General features: G+C 44.2%; 1 protein-coding gene and 1 non-coding gene across 2 annotated transcripts in view; one reads left to right on the forward strand and one right to left on the reverse strand.

Annotated features, from left to right (window-relative positions):
- Positions 1-22475, forward strand: part of ZNF662 (zinc finger protein 662) — a 45677-nt gene that overhangs the window by 10985 nt on the left and 12217 nt on the right. Inside the window, 3 exon segments of the mRNA XM_049693648.1 lie at positions 656-7066; positions 12859-17373; positions 19919-19992. Coding sequence (XP_049549605.1) covers positions 656-1680 — 1025 coding nt within the window. The 3' untranslated portion in view covers positions 1681-7066; positions 12859-17373; positions 19919-19992.
- On the reverse strand, positions 8687-8759 carry TRNAE-CUC (transfer RNA glutamic acid (anticodon CUC)). The gene has a single exon. It is a non-coding gene; the product is annotated as a tRNA-Glu (tRNA).

Consider the following 22475-nt stretch of genomic DNA (forward strand, 5'->3'; position numbering starts at 1 on the left):
TATACAAAAATGTATAATTATAACAAAATGTGATGCTGTAACAGAGATTTGAATAAGACACTATGGAACAAAGAGACACTTTGGCCAACACTGCCTAAAGTAATTCAGGGAAGCACTTTTCATGGTGGACCTGGTGTTTGGATTGAATGAGAAGACTTTATTTCCATTCAGTGTTGAAAAGTATAAGAGAGTCTTCTTTGTGCTCCCCACCGTGTGTGATAAGCTCAGGGTCCCCAGGTATACCACAGATATTCTTTATTTCTGAACAGGTCCTCTGCTCTGAATCCTGGCTAGTTCTTCTCATGTTATAAACTGAACTACCTAGAAGGAATTTTGACTTATCTCCCTTAGAATTCAATTCAACTATTTCCCAAGAGCACCCCCCGCCCCCAACTCCCCACCTGCCGGCCCCATGCTTGCTCTGGTGCTGGAAATCAGAGCCCTCAGCCCTCAGGGACTGTCTGCCTAATTTCTGCCTTTTGATTTTTGTTGCTTTCTGTATGTTAGCTCTGTTTCGCCGTTTTCAGCTACGTCAGGGCCACTTAGACACAGGGGTGGCACTTGGAGGAAAATGGACATATTAATCCCACTTGGTGACCTCAGTCACTCTGTCATGGGTAATGATGACATTTGCAGCTCTGGTTTCTTCTTTCAGAGTCTGTGTCCAAGAGTGAGAAAGGTTTTATTCTGAAGGAGGATACTTTTGAGGAGGCACAGGACCACATGGTGCTATCAGGTGGACCCCAGTGCTGTGGTTCCCAGGAATTCTGGTTTGGAAAAACCTGTGAAGAGGAGAAAAGCAGGTTAATGAGATGGCCTGCCTATCCCAATAGGGAAAGTGTGGAGAACACTACATGTGACATTATAGAAGTGATTGTCAAGGATGAGATGACCTCAGTAGGAGAGCATTTGAAAGATGCTGATGTTTATACCCACCTTGTACCTCAGAAAAGTCTACATGAGCAGGTATTCTATATATGTGAAGAATGTGGCAAGTGTTTTGTTCAAAATGAAGACTTTGATCAACATCAGAGAATTCATATTGGGAAGAAAGTCTGTGGATGTAAGGAATGCGGGAAGACTTTCAGTTTCAGATAACACTGCATTGTACATCAGAGGACTCACACTGGGGTGAAACCCTACGTTTGTCAAGAATGTGCTAAAGCCTTCATTTGGAAGTCAAACCTGATTGGGCACCAGAGAATTCACACTGGAGAGAAACCCTTTGAATGTAAGGAATGTGGGAAGGGCTTTAGTCAGAACACAAGCCGTACACAACATCAGCGAATCCACACCGGGGAGAAACCATATACATGTAAGGAATGTGGGAAAAGTTTTACTCAGAACCCAGTCCTTCTTCGACATCAGAGAATCCACACCGGGGAGAAAGCTTATGAATGTAAGGACTGTGGGAAAGGCTTCATGTGGAAGTTGGATCTTGCTCAGCACCAATGGGTCCACACTGGAGAGAAGCCTCATGAATGTATTGACTGTGGGAAAAGCTTCATTTGCAAGGCACACCTTACTCGTCATCAGAGAATCCATACTGGGGAAAGACCCTATAAATGTAATGACTGTGGGAAGGCCTTCAGTCAGAATTCTGTTTTGATTATGCACCAGAGGCGCCATGCTAGAGAGAAACCCTATAACTGTCAGACTTCTCACTTTCTTGAACATTAGAGAATGCATAATGGTGATACTTGTTTATAATTCTTATGCTACAGGAACCCCAGCCACAAGATGAGATGACTGCCCACAGTTTGCTGTAACTGTAATAGCCAGTATTGTCTTGCCCCTTCTCCTGAGTGGATACCCTGTCCTCTAGCAAGACTGGTCTCTCTGTTCAGCCATACTCATACTAAGCAACATTTAGTTGAGCACCTACTCTATTTCAGGTACTGTGCTAACCATTTTACATACATTCCTTAACTTTTCTTAATCCTATAAGGTAGGTACTCTTATCCTCATTTTACAAATGAGAAATCTGAGGTTGAAAGAGGTTATAAACTCATTCAAGTTCACTCAGGTAGTAAAGTTTAGAGTTAAGATTGGAACCAGGCCTATCTGACTCCCGAATCTATTGTTCTTTATCTGTGCACATTTCTGCTTCTGCCTATTTTTATTTGCTCAAATTTCCCTGGGCTAAAAGTCTCCTTTCCTCATCTAAGACTCAGCTCCTTCAGGTGAACAGACCTCTCTTCATTTTCTAATTGTAGTCAGTACCACCCAAGTTGGTATTTAATTATGTGCTATCTTCTATTTTTTCTAATAGTCTCATGCCTGTTAGTCTGGCTAAATGACTCTTTGAGGACCAACACTGCATTTCTTTATGTTTTTCAAATTTTGAAACGTATTTATTTTTGACTAGCTATAACATACTCATGATAAAAAAAAATTGAAATAGTTCAAAAAGGTGTTCAGCAAAAAGTAAATTTCCTTGTCACTCCTGTCTTCCAGTCCTTCTCAGAGACAATGCGTTGTTTCTGTGTCTTTCTGGGTACATGCCCGCACAAGTATTTATTAATACTACTTTCCATAAGTCTACCCCACTTAAAACCATATTTGATATAGTGATATTGCTATTACTTTGCCAACTCCAGGACCTTCTCTTCCTCAGAAGTTGTTGGCCTCCTTTAGGTCACTAAGGTAACTTAAGGAAAGCAATGGAGACAGTCTGGGTTGTGCAGTCTTGGGAGACCTGATTGCCCTTGTGTTATAAGAGAGTACTCTGGGACTGGGAAAATGTAAACCAACGGAATTTTTTTTCATAAAAATTTGTAGAGCTACAACCCCTCTCATAGCACCACTATCCTAAATTCTCTCCTAGTCTGTCCCCTTCTCATCACCATAATACCTACGTCCCAAGGTAAGCTGTGGGGCTATCACCAAAGGAGGGAGAAGTGGTCACTTCACGCTCCTTTGGGTATCCTCAATCAGCAGTGGCAATATAATCCAGTACCTTGGTGTCAGGGTCACAAATGCCCTGCATAGGTCCATGATCAAACATAAATGCTAGGCACTCATAGATTCTACGCAGCAAGTAAGGGGAAGGTGAAGAATTCCAAAATTAACTTGATTACAGACTTGAAATCAAGTCTGTAAAATAAAATATTTTTTAAAAGGGGATACAGGCTGTTAAAATATTAATTATGAAGAAATGCAGGATATTAATGAATGGTATGAACCATCTTAAAGAGTCAGAGAACCAAAGGCCCTATTCAGAGAAGAAGAACGCTGGCCAAAACAGATGAAACATCCATTCCAGACTCTCCACCTTTAGAGCCATTTTCCAGACTGCAGTTTGCTCCATTGCTATTTAGGCATCCCACTTTATAAGCTCCCAGCCAGTGAGTATAATGGTTGATAAAGGAGCAAGGAGGAGAAGCCAGAGGCCTGCTTGGACCAAACTTCTGCTTCCTGAAAAGTACAAAAATACTGATAACTCTGGAGTTTCTGACTGCTGAAGCCAAAGGCCATATAGTAAGGAGAACTTGGTCTGGTGTAGTCCAGCTAGAGTACCTCTAATAAGCAGGAAAAATTTTATTTTGTTACTACACAGACCCAGGAAATGGAAATGAGTGATGTGAACACGTGTTTTGAGGAAGTTGTTTATTACGCAAATATTACCGAGCACCTGCTTGTATGCAAAGCACTGTGCCAGGTGCTGTAAAGGAATGATAAGTCAGACCTGCCCCTGCCTTCCTGGAACATTAATCTAGTGAAGATTAAAGGGACCAACCAAAAAAAATCAAGTGAACAAGATTATTAAAGATTGCTAAGTGCTCTGAAGGGAATGAACAAGGTACAGAAAGTGGGACCCTCTTTCTGTAGATGCTCACAGGAGGCCTATCCTAAGAGGTAACATTAAAAGTATGACTCAGAGGATGAGAAAGAGCCTCTTGTACCAAGAACAGGAAGAACCGCAGGAAGAGGGAACAGCTGTGCAGACTCCCTGATGTGTGAAGAGTTTGGCACGTTCAAGAAAACAGGTTTTAGCAAGACGAACAGGGCATGTGTGGCACCAGCTGGGATTATACAGATCCATGGGCCAGATCATTCAATTCCACCCTAAGTGAAAAGAAGTCATTGAAGAGTATTCAGTGGAGGAATGACGTGTTTGATTCTGATTATAAGATGATGATGAGCACTCTGGCTGCTAATAGAAAATGGGTTGTAAGGGGACAAAAGTGAAAGTAGAGATCATGTTGGAGACTGCTAGCCGTCCAAGTTGGGGATGACGGTGGCCTGGAGAGGGTGGTGGTAATGGAAATGAAGAGAAGGTGGATTTAAGGTATATTTTGGAAATAAAATCAGTGAGCTGCTGCCAGTGGATTAGATGCAAGGATAATGGACAGGGAGGAATCAGGGATAGCCTTCTGGCTTCTGACTTGAGCAGCTGAGTTAGACAGTGGTGCCATTTACTGGAATGAATAAGACTGGAATGGGAATAGGTTTGGAGATGGAAAAGTCTAGAACTCTACTTTGGATTAACATTTGCAATAAGTGTGAGATGTACAATTAGAAATTTCAAGTAGGTGGTTTTATATATGGGCTGGACCTCTGGGTTAGTGATACCTGGAGCTGTACATTTGAGAGCGGTCAAACGAACAGAAGGTATTTAAAGCCATGGGAAGAAATGAATGTAATCTCCTAGAGCTGCACTATCCAATACAGTAGCCACTAGCCACGTGTGGGTATTAAAATTAAATTTAAAATGTATGTCCTTAGCCACACTGGCCAGATTCCAAGCACACAGTAACTATATGTGGTAGTTGGCTACCTTATTGGATGGTGTAGGCGTAGAACATTTTCATTGATGCAGAAGGGTCTATTGGACAGTACTGCCCCCAGAGACAGTACAGGCAAATACGAGGGCCCAGGATGAAGTCTTCTGGAATACCATCTCTACTTAGGGAATTGGACAGGGGGACACACCAAGAAGAAATGCTAAGAAAGAGCATCAGTGAGAGATTGGCAACACTACACTACCAGTGGCAACGTTATGCAGGCAGCAGTTGAAATAGGGTTGACTTTCCAATTGGGAATGTAACGAGGTGATCATTAAAATCCTAAATATTCAAAAGCTCCCAGAGTGAAGGTGACATATACGTTAGATGAGTTCAGTATTTTAAAATGGGAGAGAGAGAGAGAATGAATAAGAATAAGAACCCATGGAAATGGAACTATGAAAGAGAAGAAACAGTTTAGACTTACAGAAGAGGATCATGGGAGTTGATCAACCCTAGGAATTCTCTTTCAAAGATGGAAATATTTGTAGGCAGAGTGGTGGAATGGCAAGACAAATTTTAGAAGTATCACAATGAGAGAATTAGCAAAACATGGCAAAAGATAGGTGGTCTAGGAGGATTAAGAAATAGCACGTGGAAATGGATGTCCAGTAAGAGTCTCTAGCAGATATGAAAATATCCTGGGCATTCCACATGATCTGACTTAAAACACTGGTGATGTGGCAAACCCAAAATTCACATAGGTAGGGTAGGGGAATCTGGAAGATACCTCAAAGAGATTGGAAATTATCCACTGGAGAATCTGGAACTGAGAGTATATTTTCATCAAATTTGGAAGGTATGTTACGGTATGACAAACATTAGTCCGGTGGGATTCACGAAGTTAAGGTTAGGGCATGAAAGGTACCTATTTAGACACTTAACCTCCAAGCAACTGAGATGAAATACAAATGAGGAGCTTGTGTGACCACTAAGAGAAAATGTGATATTAAGGTGCTATACAAGAAAACAGTGCTTTCAAATATAAGCCAGGATCAGTATAATTAATTTGCAAATGACAGAAAACCCAAATCTAACTAATAAAAGTTGTTTATAGGCTCACATAACTGAAAAGTTCAGAGGTAGGACAATGTTCCAATACCTATTGAGAGGGACAGAGTTCAGACCTAGAGAAGATTCTCTGATGTTGAAAGACAATTCCTCTGCCCAGTGATTGAGATGTAAATTACTTTATAGAGTGGAAAATTGCTTCCTTACTTTAGCAGAAAGAGAAAACAAAAAGAACTGGCTTTAACCATTTTTTTTCTCCGAAAGAAGGACTATATTTGTCTGGTGGAAGTGATATAGATATTGGAGTTAAGCAACTGAATTGTTCAGCCTCTACCCCCATTTCCAGCATACGTAGTCCAGGCTAAAGTGTGCTTAGCATGAATGCAGCTGGAAACCCGATGTCTTCTGATTTCCACTGTATTGTACCCCCTAAAGTCGATAAAAACTTATTCATTGTCAAGTATATAACATAAACTTTATTCTGTTGATAATATCAAGAGAAATGAGAAAGAACTGGTGTGAAAGAAGAAGCCAAACAGTACATTTGTCTGGCAGACAATCAGCTGGTGTCTTGGGTTGTGTCTTACACTACAGATTTCTCTTCCCACAAGAGCACCCGGTAGAAAACTCGACGTAGGCTTTTCACTCTGCCTTTTCTTTGAGAAAATATTAACTCTGAGTGCAAGGGATCTAACTACCAGGCCCCAAATTTATTTTATTATTTTCCTAGGAGGCTCAAAGGGTATTCAGGCAAATGGGGCTAAGCTCCCTTACTATTTCTGCCTTGCGGGTGGCAGATCAGATTCCCTGATGTTCCTTTGAAAAATACAAGCCTGGGTGAAGAGGAAACAAGAAAAAGAGGGGAGTGATATATGCTGGAAACTGGTGGCAAATAAGATTCAAAACAAAAAGAACCCCCAGGATATATAAAGCGAAAGTATTCTGAAAAGGTGACAGATATACCTGAGGGAAGCCGCACATGGTGATGTTAATATGGAAACTGAAAATCAACTCAGCGCAAACATAAGAGGTGGGCATGGTCCATCCAGAGAGCCTCGAGGCCGGCTCCACCTGCAGGTGGGGCTGGAGGCTGTTGCCCTGCAGAGTGGGAGTTGTTCTGAAAGACTAGTTCTGGTTCATGACAGCTACTCTCTGTTTCTCTTCTGTCCACTAGCTCCTCAGCCCGTAGCAACTGACCTCTGCTCCCACCAAACTCCTTGAACTGAGGTTACTACCAGCGCCTGGCTTCCCGGGCTTCATCATCTACAGTATGTATCCCTGTTGATAATTTACACCCCTTGCAAATGTCCTCTTGGCTCTCGGGTCACCACTTTCTCCTGACGTTCCTGATTTGTTAGTTCCTGCCTCCTTTGAGTTTCCTCCATTTCTGTCCACCCTCTAAAGATAAGTAGTCACCTAGGGATCCAATCTTGTCCCTCTTCTAACTCTATACAGTGTCACCAGGTGACAGGATTATTTACCCATTTGGATTAAACTATATCTGGGGGACTTCCCTGGAGGTCCAGTGGTTAGGACTCCTTGCTGTCACTGCCGAGGGCCTGGGTTCAATCCCTGGTCAGGGAACTAAGATCCCACAAGCTGCGTGGTATGGCCAAAAATAAATAAGTAAAAATAAATTACATCTGGGAGCCACATGTACAAAAATGAACTTATTATCCTTACCCACAGGTACACACTAACCCCTGTTTTCTCCGCCACCTGCCCACTTGTTCAGCCCAGGAGCCTCATGGAAATCTTCAGTTTCTCTCTATCCTGCACCCTTATAAATAGACTACGTTTTAATGATTCCATTTCACAGATGCAGCAGGTTGGCCATTTCCTTTCCACATCCTCTGCTCTATTTTCCATAGTTACCACGTCAGAGTTTTGTGATAGCTGTTGTCTTTTCAATCCTCTCTCATTCTTAGATCAAGAAAATTTCCTTAAAATGAAAATCAAATTGTATCACCCTCTTTCTGGAATTCCTTTAATGATTCTCTCTTGTCTATAAAACAAAACCCAAGTTCCCTAGGTGAGTATTCAAAACTCTGTCAGTGACTGGTTATAATCTATGATTTTATGCTCTCTCTCCTCAATCTCCCACTTAAGTCTCAACAGCACCCATACTTCTCTGCTTCTCATTCTCAACCACATCTTGCTCTTTCAAGGAATGTGTGAATATATCAGTATAGGTCAGTGGTTCCCAACTGGCAGTGATTTTGCGCCTTTCTCCTAGAAGACGTTTGGCAATGTTTAGACACATTTTTTATTGTCACAATTGGGGATAGGGCTGCTACTGACATCTAGTGGGCATCTAGAGGCCAGGGATGCAACGAAATATACTACAATGCACAGGGAAGTCTCCCACGACAAAGAATTATCTGGCCCCAAATGCCATTAGTGCTGCTGTTAAGAAAATCTTGTATAGGGCAACCACATGTGGAAGTCTGTTGATCATATCTACTGTATCAGACAAATAGGTACAAAGAGAAATAGAACATCCATGTCCAAGGAGTACCTATTTATTCTATTTGCAAGAAATCACTACTTGTGTTAATATTGGATGGAAGCTCTGTGAAATGAGCTTTACGTGTGAGAATTTGTGTTGTGTTTTCTTTTGTGTCCTTCAGTTCATGCTTTTAACTACTCTTTGTCCTTAATAGTCTTTCTACCCACAAAGATGTGGTGTCTAGCATCATCTGACAACTTTTCCCATGACCCACGTGCCTCGCTTCCCTCACCTTCCTGGAAGTCTTTTTTTTATTTTTTATTTTTATTTCAATCTATTTATTTATTTATTTATTTGGCTGTGCCAGGTCTTAGTTGCGGCACGGGGGATCTTTAGTTGCGGCATGTGGGATCTTTTAGTTGCGGCATGTGGGATCTAGTTCCCTGACCAGGGATCGAACCTGGGCCCCCTGCAGTGAGAGTGCGGAGTCTTAGCCACTGGACCACCAGGGAAGTCCCCCTGGACGTCTTTAGAGTCAGAATACCATGAACTTGGCGAAACTGCAGACCTGAAATTGGGTTGTGAGATTTTTGTCTTGCTGTTCATGCATGATGTATGAGCAGAGGGAGGAGAACTAGGTGTGACAATAGCAATCATTTTGTCTCAAAACAAACCAGTTAAAGTGTAAAGATCCACCAGTTTTATGCAGTTGGGAATCTGTGGTCTAACCAGTGGCAGCTGTTGTGTTGCAGACATTGTCTTTAATGAGTGTACCTCGCGGAATCAATCCACAGCAGGATCCCTGTTTTCCAGTGATGAACTAAGTAGCTGACACAGAGTGGGATTTGGAAGTAGGTTACTATTATAATACTGTAATATTTGGGACATGCCTTATAACTTGGGATGTAATTTTAACATGACTACCATTCTTTTTTTTTTCCAACTTACCTTCTCCCCACCCTTGCCAGAGCGATAAAATTAATGAAGAATCTTAAAATCCATTGATATGTCTTAGGAAAAAAATAGTAGTAGGGAGTCATCAAAATTTATTGTTAAACCATCTGTAAGTCTTGTTTCAGTTTTGTTCCTTTGACTCATTGACTTTATTGTTGAAAAGGACATTTGAAGTTGTCTAGTCCAAGTATCTTATTTCTATACAGGAAAAAAATAGAGGTTGAGAGTTAAGGACTTTTTCAAGATCTTCCTGTGTTTGCCTGCATTTTTTTTTTTTTTTTGAGGAGTGATAGCATCTTTATTATTGCTGTTAATGGAACAAAAGGTACCTAATCACACCAGCTTCTCTTTTCAAAGAAAACTACAAATATCTTAATAACATCACATATCAAAGAGTCGTTACTTTTGCTGCCTTCTATTAAAAGCAGTTACATGCCAGGAAACAACACATTGCTCACACATTGCCAGGAGCATGGAGGGAACTGAATAGACCGAATAGCATCAGTCTATTCTTATCACATGAAGCCAGACACAGTCAACTCTCAGTAAGCCATTCGCACGGAGGGAACACTGATAATTCACAATAGTTATATCTGCCATTTGCATGCATCACATAGTTTGTTTAGGCTCCTATAAAATTAATTTAAATTAAAAATATGATCCTTAAGCCAGTGTCAACACATGACAAGGAGCATGAGGTAATGGTGCCGGGGAGGCAGGGAAACAGCAGACTAGTATTAGTACTGGGCCACTGGATAAACTAAAGGCACACCACACATACGTGGAGAACTTAGCCAAGAGTGGCTGGGAACTTCAGTATATTGTCACTCTTTCTAGATTGGTTTTATATTGGGAGCTATGTTTTTCAACACACCGTATGTACATTTTGTTTGTTTGTTTAGTGGGCAAATTGATTCATTCAGTTCTGTCACTTTATGAGTATAATTTTACTGGGTCGTATTAATAGAAATACATTAATACTCTACATAAGCTAGGTAGCATTGAGTACACAAGAATAAAGTACTTAAAAGGGCAAGATCACATCAATAGCCTTTCCTTGTCCTGTGGGACAGATAAGGGGATCTTGAATTGAGGTTTTTGATAATAGAGCTTTAATCAGCACAGTCATACTACGGAGAGATGCAGTGGTGTTGAAAAGCACAGGCTATGGATTCAGTCTCGCTCTAATGATGCCTGCATCATTAATAAACATTTTCCTATCTCTGGTGTGTAGTCTCTAGGGAACTCTGTTTACAGTTTGGGGGCTCCACATTTCTTCTTGGCTTCTAAATCCTGTATCCATTATCTCCCCCAGCTTCCTCTCCTGGATGCTTTCCTGCGATCCTGTGATTATGAATCTAGATTCATGGAACGTCCAGTTTTCTCAGGCTCCTTACTGGAATGATCTCTGCGTTGTCTCAGCATTCTGAGATGTGCCTGTTATCTTCCTCTTGTGAGCAGAGAATCATGCTGCCAGTACAAACAATGTTAAATGTGAAAACAGAACCTGGGGGAGAGGTTCTTTATGGGAGTTGCGATCAGTCCATCTTGCTGATGTATGATTCTCTGCCTTAAGCTACTGAGAATCATACTTTTCTCCATAAGAAGAATTGAAGAAGCTAGATGATGACAGGTTGTGTCCCTTAAAACCAAGCCTCAGGTGAGCTTTGTTCCCTTTGACCTCTGTCCACTTGAGTTTTGAGGTAAGCCAGTGCAGGTACTTCATGGAAACTGTGTCCGAGGTAAAGATGCATCCATCTATATTCACCAAAAGGAGCCTCTGAGAGGTTTCAGGTAAGACAAGATAGGTACAGAGAAGAAGTACACCTGGCCTGAGAGGACAGGATGAAGCCTGGAACCCGAGTGGTGGCAGCAAGAATTACCCTTAGGACATGGGTGTACATGAGGACAGGCATAAACTAGTCATATGGAAACTCATTCGCTTATTCTCTTATTAACCAACATTTGAATATATTGGCGTAACACCAAAAATGTGGGATATTCTAACCAACATTTAGAAATGTTGTAATTGATGATTTGGCGTCCATCGATCATAGGGTCAAACTAACAGCCGAAGTTGATTATATTTCCCCTTTGGATGTGCAAAAATCCTATTACAAACCTTCCAACCACAGACCCCAACACCTGTGTTTTGCTTCCTGCCCAGCAGGAGGACATGCCCACCTAACAACTTCCCACCGCTCTAGTAATAGAGGCTTTTGCCTGTGCTTTCTGCCCCCTCCTCTGCCTCCTGACTGACCCCATGGTGCTTCCCATGGGCCCCCTGCATGGCGTGGCATGCCCCCTCTTTTCAGGAACTGTAAGTACTTCTTCTTTCCAAGGCAGTTGTCTTCTTGTCTGTGACCTTACCATACATGATTTCTAAAACTCCTGGGTGTATGTTAAACACGGATGAACCCCACAATGTATAAATTTTTATGGCAAGTAATGGTAAATGCTATGAAGGATAATAAAGCAGGGAAGGGGTATAGAAAGGGATAGATAGAGTGATCAGGGACAGACTCTGATGAGGGGACATGTGAACAAGAGACCTAAGTAGGGAGCGAGATGTGCTGATATTTAGGGGCAGCGTTTCAGGCAGAGGGAATAGCAACTGCTGGGGCCGAGGAGGAGGGAACATGCTTGGACCGTGTCCATAGGGAGGTGGTGAGGCTTCGGTGCTTAGGCGCGGGATGGGTTCAGCATATGGCAGGTGGACTGAATTGTGTCCCCCCCCAACTTTATATGTTAAAGCCCTAACCTCCAGTACCTCAGCATGTGACTGTATTTGGAGACAGGATCTTCAAAGACATAATTAAGTTAAAATGAGGCTGTTACAGGGTGGTCGCTAATCCAGTCAGACTGGTGTCCATATGAGAAGAGGAGATTAGGACACAGACCCCAGGGGTGCACATGCATAGGGAGGTGACCGTGTGAAGTGGCAGCAAGAGGTTGGCCATCTGCAAGCCAAGGAGAGAGGCCTCAGAGGATACCAGCCAGCTGGCACCTTGATCTTGGACTTCCAGCCTCCTATACCATAAGAAAATTAATTTCTGTTAAGCCATCCAGTCTGTGAAATTTTGTCATGGCCTAGGGCTAAATCATGATGGCCAAATGTTACCTTGCAGTTATGGTTAGTTAGTCAGTGTGGGTGGAAGTTTGATCTGTGTTCTCCTGGCCCAGTGTGGTTTTCTCTAATCTTTTATATTGCTTATGTTTTCAGGTAATTTGCAAGCTTCGTGATAGCATTCCTCACATACCCCTAAGTTGGAATATCTAAGTTATTTGATTTAATTTTTTGTTTGACATTTAATTGATGAAGAGGAGTCTCACCAGCCCGCCCAACCCAATATCCTTTTCACTTTTCATTCTTTTTTGGTCTTCTGAGGCCATTCCCATGATCAGATTTCCATTTTCAACAATGTTACTCTCTTGGACCAACCATAATTATCCCGTCTTCTTTTGCATCTTTGGCCGTGAGACCAGATGTAGCCCCTTTCCCTTTTGGGTCCCAGGGCTTTTCCTTGTCTTTCTTCATTCCCTATGCTCTGTGAAACCAATTTGTAAACATACAAAAGCTGTGCATTTACAGCATACAGTTGTATCTTTGATGATCTAGTTCCCTCTCTAACATTTGCATTTATTATTTTTTCTCAGGTTGTGAAATCAGGGCTGAATTTGTGCTTTTAGGCCTCAAAATAAGACATTTCTGAGAAAAGTGAATCCCGTGGCTTGGCCTCAGAGGAACATTAAGAGACCTTCCCCAGGGACCTGGTTTTCAAGTTACCTGTGAATCAGAGAGCAAGATAGAGAGGCCTTCAGGAAGTCTCATAAGGGATGGAATGAAGAAAAATAAGAGAGATTCAGCAAAGGAGAGAGTAAATAATGAGAAAATTCCTATAAAAAATAGGAGTGGCTGCGCCCATGAGCCATGGCCGCTGGGCCTGCGCGTCCGGAGCCTGTGCTCCGCAACGGAAGAGGCCACAGCAGTGAGAGGCCCGCGTGCTGCAAAAAAAAAAAATAAAGAAAGAAAAATAGATGTCATGCACATAAGAGATCAGAAAAAAATGTTGGGGTCAGTTCACACATCTGCAATTTCCAGGTGTGTAAAGAGTGTGGCAAAGCCTTTAACTTCAACTCAGCACCAGCAAGTCAGCACTGGAGAGAAACCTTTTATTTTTTTACCTGTACGCGGGCCTCTCACTGTTGTGGCCTCTCCCGTTGCGGAGCACAGGCTCCGGACGCGCAGGCTCAGCAGCCATGGCTCACGGGCCCAGCCGCTCCACGGCATGTGGGATCTTCCCAGACTGGGGCACGAACCCATGTCCCCTGCATCGGCAGGCTGACTCTCAACCACTGCGCCACCACGGAAGCCTGAGAGAAACTTTTTAGATGCAAGGACTACAGCAAGGCCTTCAAGCAAAAAGTCAGCTTAAATCAATATCAATGGATCCAAAAGAAAAAAAGAAAAGGGAGAAAAAAGAAAAAGAAAACCCCAAGATCAATGGATCCACCCTTGGGTGAAGCCCTACAAATGCAGAGTGTGGGAAAGGCTTCAACAAGAGTTCAGGATTGAAGCAGCACTGAAGGCTTCATGTTAGAGAAAAACCCTGTGAATGTGAGAAATGTGGGAAAGTCTTCATTCAGAACTCAAATTTTATTCGTCATTGGAGAATTCATCCTGGAGAGAAACTTTTAAATGTAATCTTGTTCTGTGTGTCCCCCTAGTGCAGGTTAGCAGGCCCTCCCCTTCTTGGCCTGATTATCCCAATCCAGCTGTACCTCCTGCCCTCCCCAGACTCTGCTCCAGCCAGTCCTCTCTACTCACTGCAGCACACACTGTTTCAGTTTCTTCCTCTGAGCTTGTGCTTTTTCTGCTCCCCCAGATGCCCTCTCGCCATCTCTTCCCCTTTCTTTGATCCTATCTAGCCTTAAGACTTTTTGAAGCTTAGCACTTTGACCCTGCCTTTCTTACTACAGCCTCTTTTGTCTGTTTTCTTAAAGGCAACCTTACTACTTTTTAAAATTTTTGGCCATGCCATGCGGCATGTGGAATCTTAGTTCCCCGACCAGGGATCGAACCCACGCCCCCTGCATTGGAAGGGCAGAGTCTTAACCACTGGACTGCCAGGGAATTCCCAAGACAGACATTCTATTTACAATGAATTTATATGCTGGTTGTTTTGTTATTGTTGTTTTGTATTTTTATTTTTTGTTTTCCCTCCAGTTGACTCAATGTTATTTCCAACTCTGCAGTGGTGAGCTTCTCCATAGCAGGATTGGTCAGGAAGGTGGACTGTCCCCAAAGGAGTTGAATATAAGGAATGACCTTGAGAGTGTCTGTCTTTCCTTAGATTTTAGGTAAGTTGTTTGCCCTGAGACTTAACTCTCTGATGTGTTCAAGGAAAAATTTCAGATTATCTGGCTTTTTTTTTTTTTGGTTGTGCCATGCAGCATGTGGGATTTTAGGTCCCTGACCAGGGACTGAACCCGCGCCTCCTGCAGTCTTAATCTCTGGACTGCCAGGGAGGTCCCAGTTTGGCTATTTTTTGTTGTAAGGGTGGAGCCATATTCTTCAGGTTTTTAAAATTATTTATTTATTTTTGGCTGTGTTGGGTCTTCATTGCTGTGCGCAGGCTTTCTCTAGTTGCGGCGAGTGGGGTCTACTCTTCGTCGCGGTGCACTGGCTTCTCATTGCGGTGGCTTCTCTTGTTGTGGAGCACGGGCTCTAGGCACACAGGCGTCAGTAGTTGTGGCACGCAGGCTCAGTAGTTGTGGCGCACGGGCTTAGTTGCTCCGTGGCATGTGGGATCTTCCCGGACCAGGCTCAAACCCGTGTCCTCTGCATTGGCAGGCGGATTCTTAACCACTGCATCACCAGGGAATTCCCTTCTTCAGTTTTTCTACATCTTGAGAAGAGGTGGATTTTTGGATTTTTAAAATTTTCAAAGTGGACCACACTTAAAACAAAACACTGAACAACAATTTGTAGATATTCATTAGCAAGCAATGCAATGTGATGATTTTTGAGAGAGATGAGACACATAACATGAACTTAACATTCCCAGACCTTCTCCTTGGGAATATTTGCTGAGCTGTGGCCCAGAGAGTTACAGCCTTTCTCAGTGTGTGGAGGAGATAGAGATCAGACCTGCTATATGTTTTTCTTATTTTAACGTATTGTATAAATATGGAGAAATGTGTTGAAAAAGCACCAAGTAGTTGACAAAGGGGAGGAGTGTGTGACATTACCAGTGGCTGAATCTAGAGCCATTTCCAGGTCTATCCTTTGTGGTTGTGATCATCGTGCAAAGAGGAACTGGCCTAAGGGACAGATGGGAGTTGAAATCCTGCCCTTGTTCCATTTGCCATGTCACGCACCTATGGGATTGTATCTTTTTAGGGGCTACTGTTTCCTAATAGGTACTGATGTGCCTTATGGGCTATTCTGGCCTTTCCCAGCATTTTTCTCTGTTGCTGTCTAGAGTATAGGAAAGCTAGATATTCACATTTCCAGTCTATCTTGCATTCTATTGTGCAGTGGACATGGTAATGACTGTTACGCGTCACCTAGTCTCCATTCTCTCCTGCTTCCATAGAAATTGCTAAAATTTCCAGTTTTTTCAGCAGGTGTGTTTGGCCATGTGACCAACCTCTGGCCGTTGTGAAATGGTACGTGCAACTCTCTGGCCATGCACTTAAATCCATGCCCAGCACCACCATTAGACCAAGGAAAACAGGGTCCCACCCCAGGGCATGTGCCCAGGGTGTTCAGGGGGTCCTGCACTTAGGAGTTCCTTCCTCTACATTTTTTTTTATTGGTTTATTTTTATCCTTTTATTTATTTATTTATTTTGGCTGCACTGGGTCTTAGTTGCGGCATGTGGACTTCTTAGTTGTGGCATGTGAACTCCTAGTTGCGACATGTGAACTCTTAGTTGCGGCATGCAAACTCTTAGTTGCGGCATGCATGTGGGATCTAGTTCCCTGATCAGGGATCGAACCTGGGCCCCTCCATTGGGAGCGTGGAGTCTTACCCACTGGACCATCAGGGAAGTCCCCCCTTCCTCTACATTTTTAAAGTCATCTACTGTTGCCTGGGTGTGGCTAGGTCAAATAGGACTGTCAGATGGGGTGCTCCGAGAGTAGATTGTGATCTCTATGGGCCCTGTGCTCTGTTTGTCCCGTTTGGGGTGCTCTCTGAGCATTTACTCCGTGTGTGGGCTGACCAGGTGTCCTAAAGAGCTCCAGAATGCACACCTGTAGGGTTGTGCCAGGGCCCTATGGCTGGACCTCATTTCTAGGAGGGCGGCCAGCGTGGGTTTTTCCCACAGGATCACATGACACTGGGCCATCAGAATGATGCTGACTGATTCAGGGTAGCTCATTCATCTTAGGCACAGGTTTGAATTCAAGGCTCTGGGCTACTGTGGGTCTGCTGTCAACCCTTGGGGTGGGCTGCATGTGTGGGCCCCTGTGTCAGCTCTTGCTCTTCTGTGTTCCTACTGCAGTGCTGCTTATGGGCTACAATACCCGACGACAAGAGAGGTGGCAGCAAATATCCTTTATCTTGTGCATTCCCCACTCTTGGCCATGAGGGTGGTCACTCTTCCCCGCACAACATGTCAGGCAGTTCTCTGGGGGTGGCCACACCTCTCTCCTCTGAGGGCTTTCTGATAGATGTCCTCTCTTACCCCCCACTGATGCAGTGACGGCATGCTGTCCTGGGTCAGTCTTAAGCTGCACTGGAAGGGGACATTCATTTCTTGGGTGAGTTGAACTGCTCTTCTTACTCTTCACATGGGCCCATTGCTTATCCTCCCCGTTGGTGGTGGTGGTATGGAAGGGAGAAGGATAACCGACATTGAAAGACATCACATTCCAGGAACGCAAAGATTATAACAGTTGCTATGGTCTCAATGTTTGTGTCCCCTTCAAAATTCATACGTTGAAATCCTAATCCTGATGTGATGGTATTAGGAGGCAGGGCTTTTGGTAGGTGCTCTCATGAATGGGATTAGTGTTCTTACAAAAGAGATCGCACAGAGCTCCTTAGCTCCCTTCCATGTGAGGGCACCGCAAGAAGGCCCTGTCTATGAACCAGGAAGAGGGCCCTCACCAGAATTCGAACATGCTGGTGCCTTGATGTTGAACCTCCCAGCATCCAGAACTGTAAGAAATAAACTTCTGTTCTTTATAAGCTACCCAGGCTATAGTGTTTTGTCTAGCAGCCTGAATGGACTAAGACAGCAGTTTAAGAGCAGTTGTGGTTGTAAAATATGTGATTCAGTGATTAGACTATAACATTCCAAATGGTAAATTTAACATGACCAGGAAACCTATTACAGTTAATATTTTCCTGAATATTCTGCGTAAGACTTGTATTTGCACTTATTGTAATAACCTTTGAGGATGTCATTGGAAGCCAATATTCATGGGTGGCATGATGATTCAATGCCGTTAGTAATGATCTAACCAGCATTCAATAAATGGTATTAAAGAACTGAAGAGGCAAGAATATCTATATTGTTTCAATTCTGTGGTGCGTTCAAGGATTTGAGGGATGATCAAGAAAAGACAAGACCTGAAACATATAATATTGTACATCAACTATACCTCAATCCAAAAACATTTTTTAAAGAAAAAGAAAAAGATAAGACCACTAGATGGCACTATTGTACAACAAACTACATTGGGCGGCCTCTACAGATCGCAGGACAGGGGAAGTCCCTTACTGAAGGGCTAACCCTGCAGGGGCAGGAGGCGAGGGAATCCTGGGGAGGGGGTGGGGTGGAGAGGCGAATTGGAAAGGAGGTTTTCTTGTCTAGGCAGTGTTGCTCAACAGCAAGGTGGGAGTCTCTGCCCTTCAGAGAGCGTTGAAGGGCAGCAGCAGTTTGGGGTCTTTTACGGCCACAGAGTTTGTCTTATCCATGGCTGGCCGATGTTAGGTGCAGTTTCACGAATTATGCAAAGCAGGCAGGCTCTAAATGGCTAAAATTATGCTAATATGGGTTATGTTTAAAGCAATTGGATGAGTAAGAGTTTGTAAAATGTGTAAAAAAATATTGTACCCTTAAAGCTTGTAAATATTGTACCCTTAAAGCTTGATATAAATTTCCTATGTTTATAGGTTATTACACAATTACAACTGAACATTCAAATTCAATAATATTCAAATTGCATTAATTTAATATTAGGAACAGTGATGTTTTGCTAAAACTAGATTGCTGTTCTAAGATGAGTATTATGCTATAGGGTTTTTTGTTTGTTTGGCCTCACTGCACAGCTAGTGGGCTCTTAGTTCCCCAACCAGGGATCAGACCCAGGCCCTCAGCAGTGAAAGCTCACAGTCCTAACCACTGGACCACCAGGGAATTCCCTGGCATAGGTTGTTTTGATTTTGCCTTGGCAAACCTACCTAACCAAGTATCTTTGGTTGATGGGAATTGGGAATGGCCTACTCCAACTGTCAGCATGATTTCCAGGCTCCATATCTGCTACATGGAAAATATGTCAAAGAGTAGGAGCAGTGACTTACATCTGAGAACATCCCAGTGGGAGGGAAAGAGAAATCATGTTTACTCCTCAGGAATACCGAAGTGCCCTGGAGTAAGCTGACACTCTTTGGTAACAATGTTATCAGTAATGCTTTAAACTCCAGGTTCTTTTGAGCAGGGAGATCCTAACCCCTGCTCTCTCATATTTAAAGGTCTTTTGGAGGTGACCACAGACACTCCTATAAAGCTCTCAGGTTATGCAGACGATTGAGGACTTGAGGTTATCTTGAAAAGATGTGACCTGGATTCCACACAAGGGCCTCGTGGATCCCGGGGAAGTGTCGGCCTCAGTAGGATATGGCTGAGGGCTGGATGCTCCTCTGGACACAGCCTTCTTGGCAGCGTGAGATGAAAAGACTTGTAAACTGTGAGCCCCATGTGGGGCATCACAGTGGCCGGGGTAGGAACTAGACACATGAGGACATTTGGCAGTGGTGGACAAATGAAGTGGCGGACAAGTCTAAGAAAGGTTGCAGGACTGTGTGTAGGCTTCTAACTGGGGCCCGGATTCACTTCTCACCCTCCCTCACTCATTCATGGTGGCTCTCCCTATGCAGGACAGAAAAGCACCTCCTTTTTGACTTTCTAAGGGTCTTCTAGGTATATATTAAGATCGCTACTCTGTTCCTCGACTTTCATTCATTCAGCAAACGTTTCAGTGCCTCCTCTGTCTTGAGGTCTCCACCCCGTCCAGGTCAGGCCCTCAGCCCAGTTCAGCTGTCTCTCCAGGTCCCTGATTTCTCCTCTAGGCCCTGAAGGGAGGGACTCACCAGTAGGTGGAAAATCTGCCAGGCAGGGGCCGGGCCTGTCCCGGCAGGGAAGAGGCTCCTGCCTCCAAGAGGAAGGATGACCTCGCAGGCTCCACTGCTCATTGGCTCAGCTGGGCCCCGCCCCTTCACCCGATATCCAATGGAATGGAGGCCCTGCTTCCTTCTCCGGCCTTAAGGTTAGGACAAGCCAAGTCCTCTGCCTTGACTCAGAACGCGGAGTGTCATGGATTCCCTAGTGGTCCAGTGGTTGGGATTCTGCACTTTGACTGCCGAGGGCCAGGGTTTGATCCCTGGTCAGGGAAATGAAATCCCGCAAGCCGTGTGGCGCGGCCAAAAAAATAAAAACGCGGAGCCTGAGAGGAAGACACTACCTCGCCTTTTTTTCCTCAGGCTCGTCTGGTGGGAACTAGAAGGAGGAATCACCGAGATGTGGGGTCCTCTAAAATCACTAGAGAGAATTTAAGGTAAATTATAGGTTGACAGGTCACTGTGATGACGTACTTCCGGCTCAGCCATTGCTGTTAGCGCGTGAGGCTTTGGTTTTTGAAGACCCGCGAGTGGTTCCTCAAAGCTCTGTTCACTGGAAAGGGGCAGAGGCCCTCAGAGCCCACAGTGAGCGGGTCTGGCTTGGTCTGAGCACGACGGGAAGGACCCTGGGGGAGACCGGCGCGGCTACTGCTGCTCCCGGTGTCCTCACCCCAACGCCCATACTCGACTCGTTCGCATGGAGAGGGCGTGCTGGCGGGCCGGGGACGCCGGCCGCAGGCTCCTGACGCCTAGTTTCTCGTCCCCAGGACAGCCCGTGGCCTATTCAGACTTGGATACTGACACAAATTCAAGTGTTGACACCGAGGTTCTCAAATTTTTTTGTCTGCGCTCCCGGACGCGCTGTCAGCAGAGAACACTCCCCTCGGTCGCTCCAGCCCCGTCTTGTCCAGGCTGCGGAGACCCCACCCCTACCCCTAGGCCTGTGCACAATTACTTAACGCTCTTTCCCTTTTCAGGTGGTCTCAGGAAATCAGTCTGTGATCACTTTATTCGCCTTACTCGCCTGGCGAGGTTTAAACCCAATCTGGAAGCGATTCGTAGAGTACCCAAAGTTTTGAGAGGACTGAACTGGTTTTCTCCCCCCACCCCCATGGAGGATACTTCCTTCACAGAATTGGAGAACGTGGAGCCCTGGATTTGGATTGGCTCATATGAATGTTTAATCTAAAATCTTGGGACTTCCCTGGCGATCCAGTGGTTAAGACTCGGGGCTTCCGCTGCAGGGGGCACAGGGTTCCATCCCTGGTTGGGGAACTAAGGCGCCTCGTGCTGTGCAGTGTAACATAAATAAATAAAAATAAAACTCTCTTGAGGGGTTATATCTATCAAGCACCTAATATGTGTCTAATGTTTAGCATATAATATCCTATGCACAGTATTGGGGCTATGGAAACATTATTTATTTATTATTATTTTTTAAATTTTATTTAATTTTATTTTTGGCTGTGGTGGGTCTTCATTGCTGCACGTGGGCTTTCTCTAGTTGCGGTGAGTGGGGGCTACTCTTCGTTTCAGTGCGCGGGCTTCTCATTGCGGTGGCTTCTCTTGTTGCGGAGCACGGGCTCTAGGCATGTGGGCTTCAGTATTGCAGCACGCGGGCTCAGTAGTTGTGGCTTGTGGGCTCTAGAGCACAGGCTCAGTAGTTGTGGTGCACAGGCTTAGTTGCTCCGTGGCATGTGGGATCTTCCCGGACCAGGGCTCGAACCCGTATCCCCTGTATTGGCAGGTGAATTCTTAACCACTGCGCCAACAGGGGAGCCCAGCATTTCTTGATTTAGTTCTCTTCACATCCTTTATTTCACTCCTCATTACATTCTCTTAACGTAATTGTCATAACGTAATTGTTAAGGTTCACAATCAATCAGATAAAACATATGGTCCCTGCCATTAGTGAAGTGTGTTGTGATTTGTTTCCCACCTGGGCTTGTTGTTTATGCTTCAATTCCATAGCTATGGTTTTCCCCACAGGAAAGTAGGAGTGTTTTGTACTTTGTAAGGGTGGCCTCTGCTGCTGTTCTACTTCCAGATGCTTTGCTTTTCATAGTGTCAACTGTACAGATCACACCTTTTTGCTTAAGGCCATTTGTTTAATATGTCAGTAATATTAAGTATCCACTGTAAGGGATGTTTATTACAAAGATATGATGACAGTATCATGATTTAAGAGAATTAAAGTATACAACTACAAGGGGTACCCAGTTACTCACTATGAATCCCTGCTTTTGTTACCTTTGGACAAAACCATCCATGAGTTTAGCAGCATTACCTGTGTAGATTTGCATTGTGTTGTTTTATTTGTTTTTGTTTTTGACAGTGCCACAGGGCTTGTGGGATCTTCGTTCCCAGACCAGGGATCGAACCCAGGCCCCCAGCATTGGCAGCTTAGAGTCCTAACCACTGGACCACCAGGGAATTACCACACTGTGTTTTATTTTAAAGTTCTTTTGTTTACATTTTGTTTTAGTTTTTTTTTTTTTTTTTTTTTTGGTGGTATGCGGGCCTCTCACTGTTGTGGCCTCTCCTGTTGCGGAGCACAGGCTCCGGACGCGCAGGCTCAGCGGCCATGGCTTATGGGCCCAGCTGCTCTGCGGCATGTGGGATCTTCCCGGACCGGGGCACGAACCTGTGTCCCCTGCATCGGCAGGCGGACTCTCAACCACTGCGCCACCAGGGAAGCCCCCTGTTTACATTTATAGCTACTCTTCCCCGTCCATTCCCCGCCCCCCCCATCCCACCCCTGGAATCCCTGCAACTATCAAGATGTGGTTTTTAGCCTCCCCTGACAGCTCTTTCCCTGACAGCCTCAGCTTCCTCTACCTTCCTGGATAGTTTTCTGGTTTCACTAAGTAGGGTCAGTGGAGGAAAGGGCTATGTGCTGACTGTATAAAGTCTTTTGTCT

This window comes from Orcinus orca, chromosome 10, assembly GCF_937001465.1.
Source record: "Orcinus orca chromosome 10, mOrcOrc1.1, whole genome shotgun sequence".
In the NCBI taxonomy this organism is placed as follows: domain Eukaryota; kingdom Metazoa; phylum Chordata; class Mammalia; order Artiodactyla; family Delphinidae; genus Orcinus; species Orcinus orca.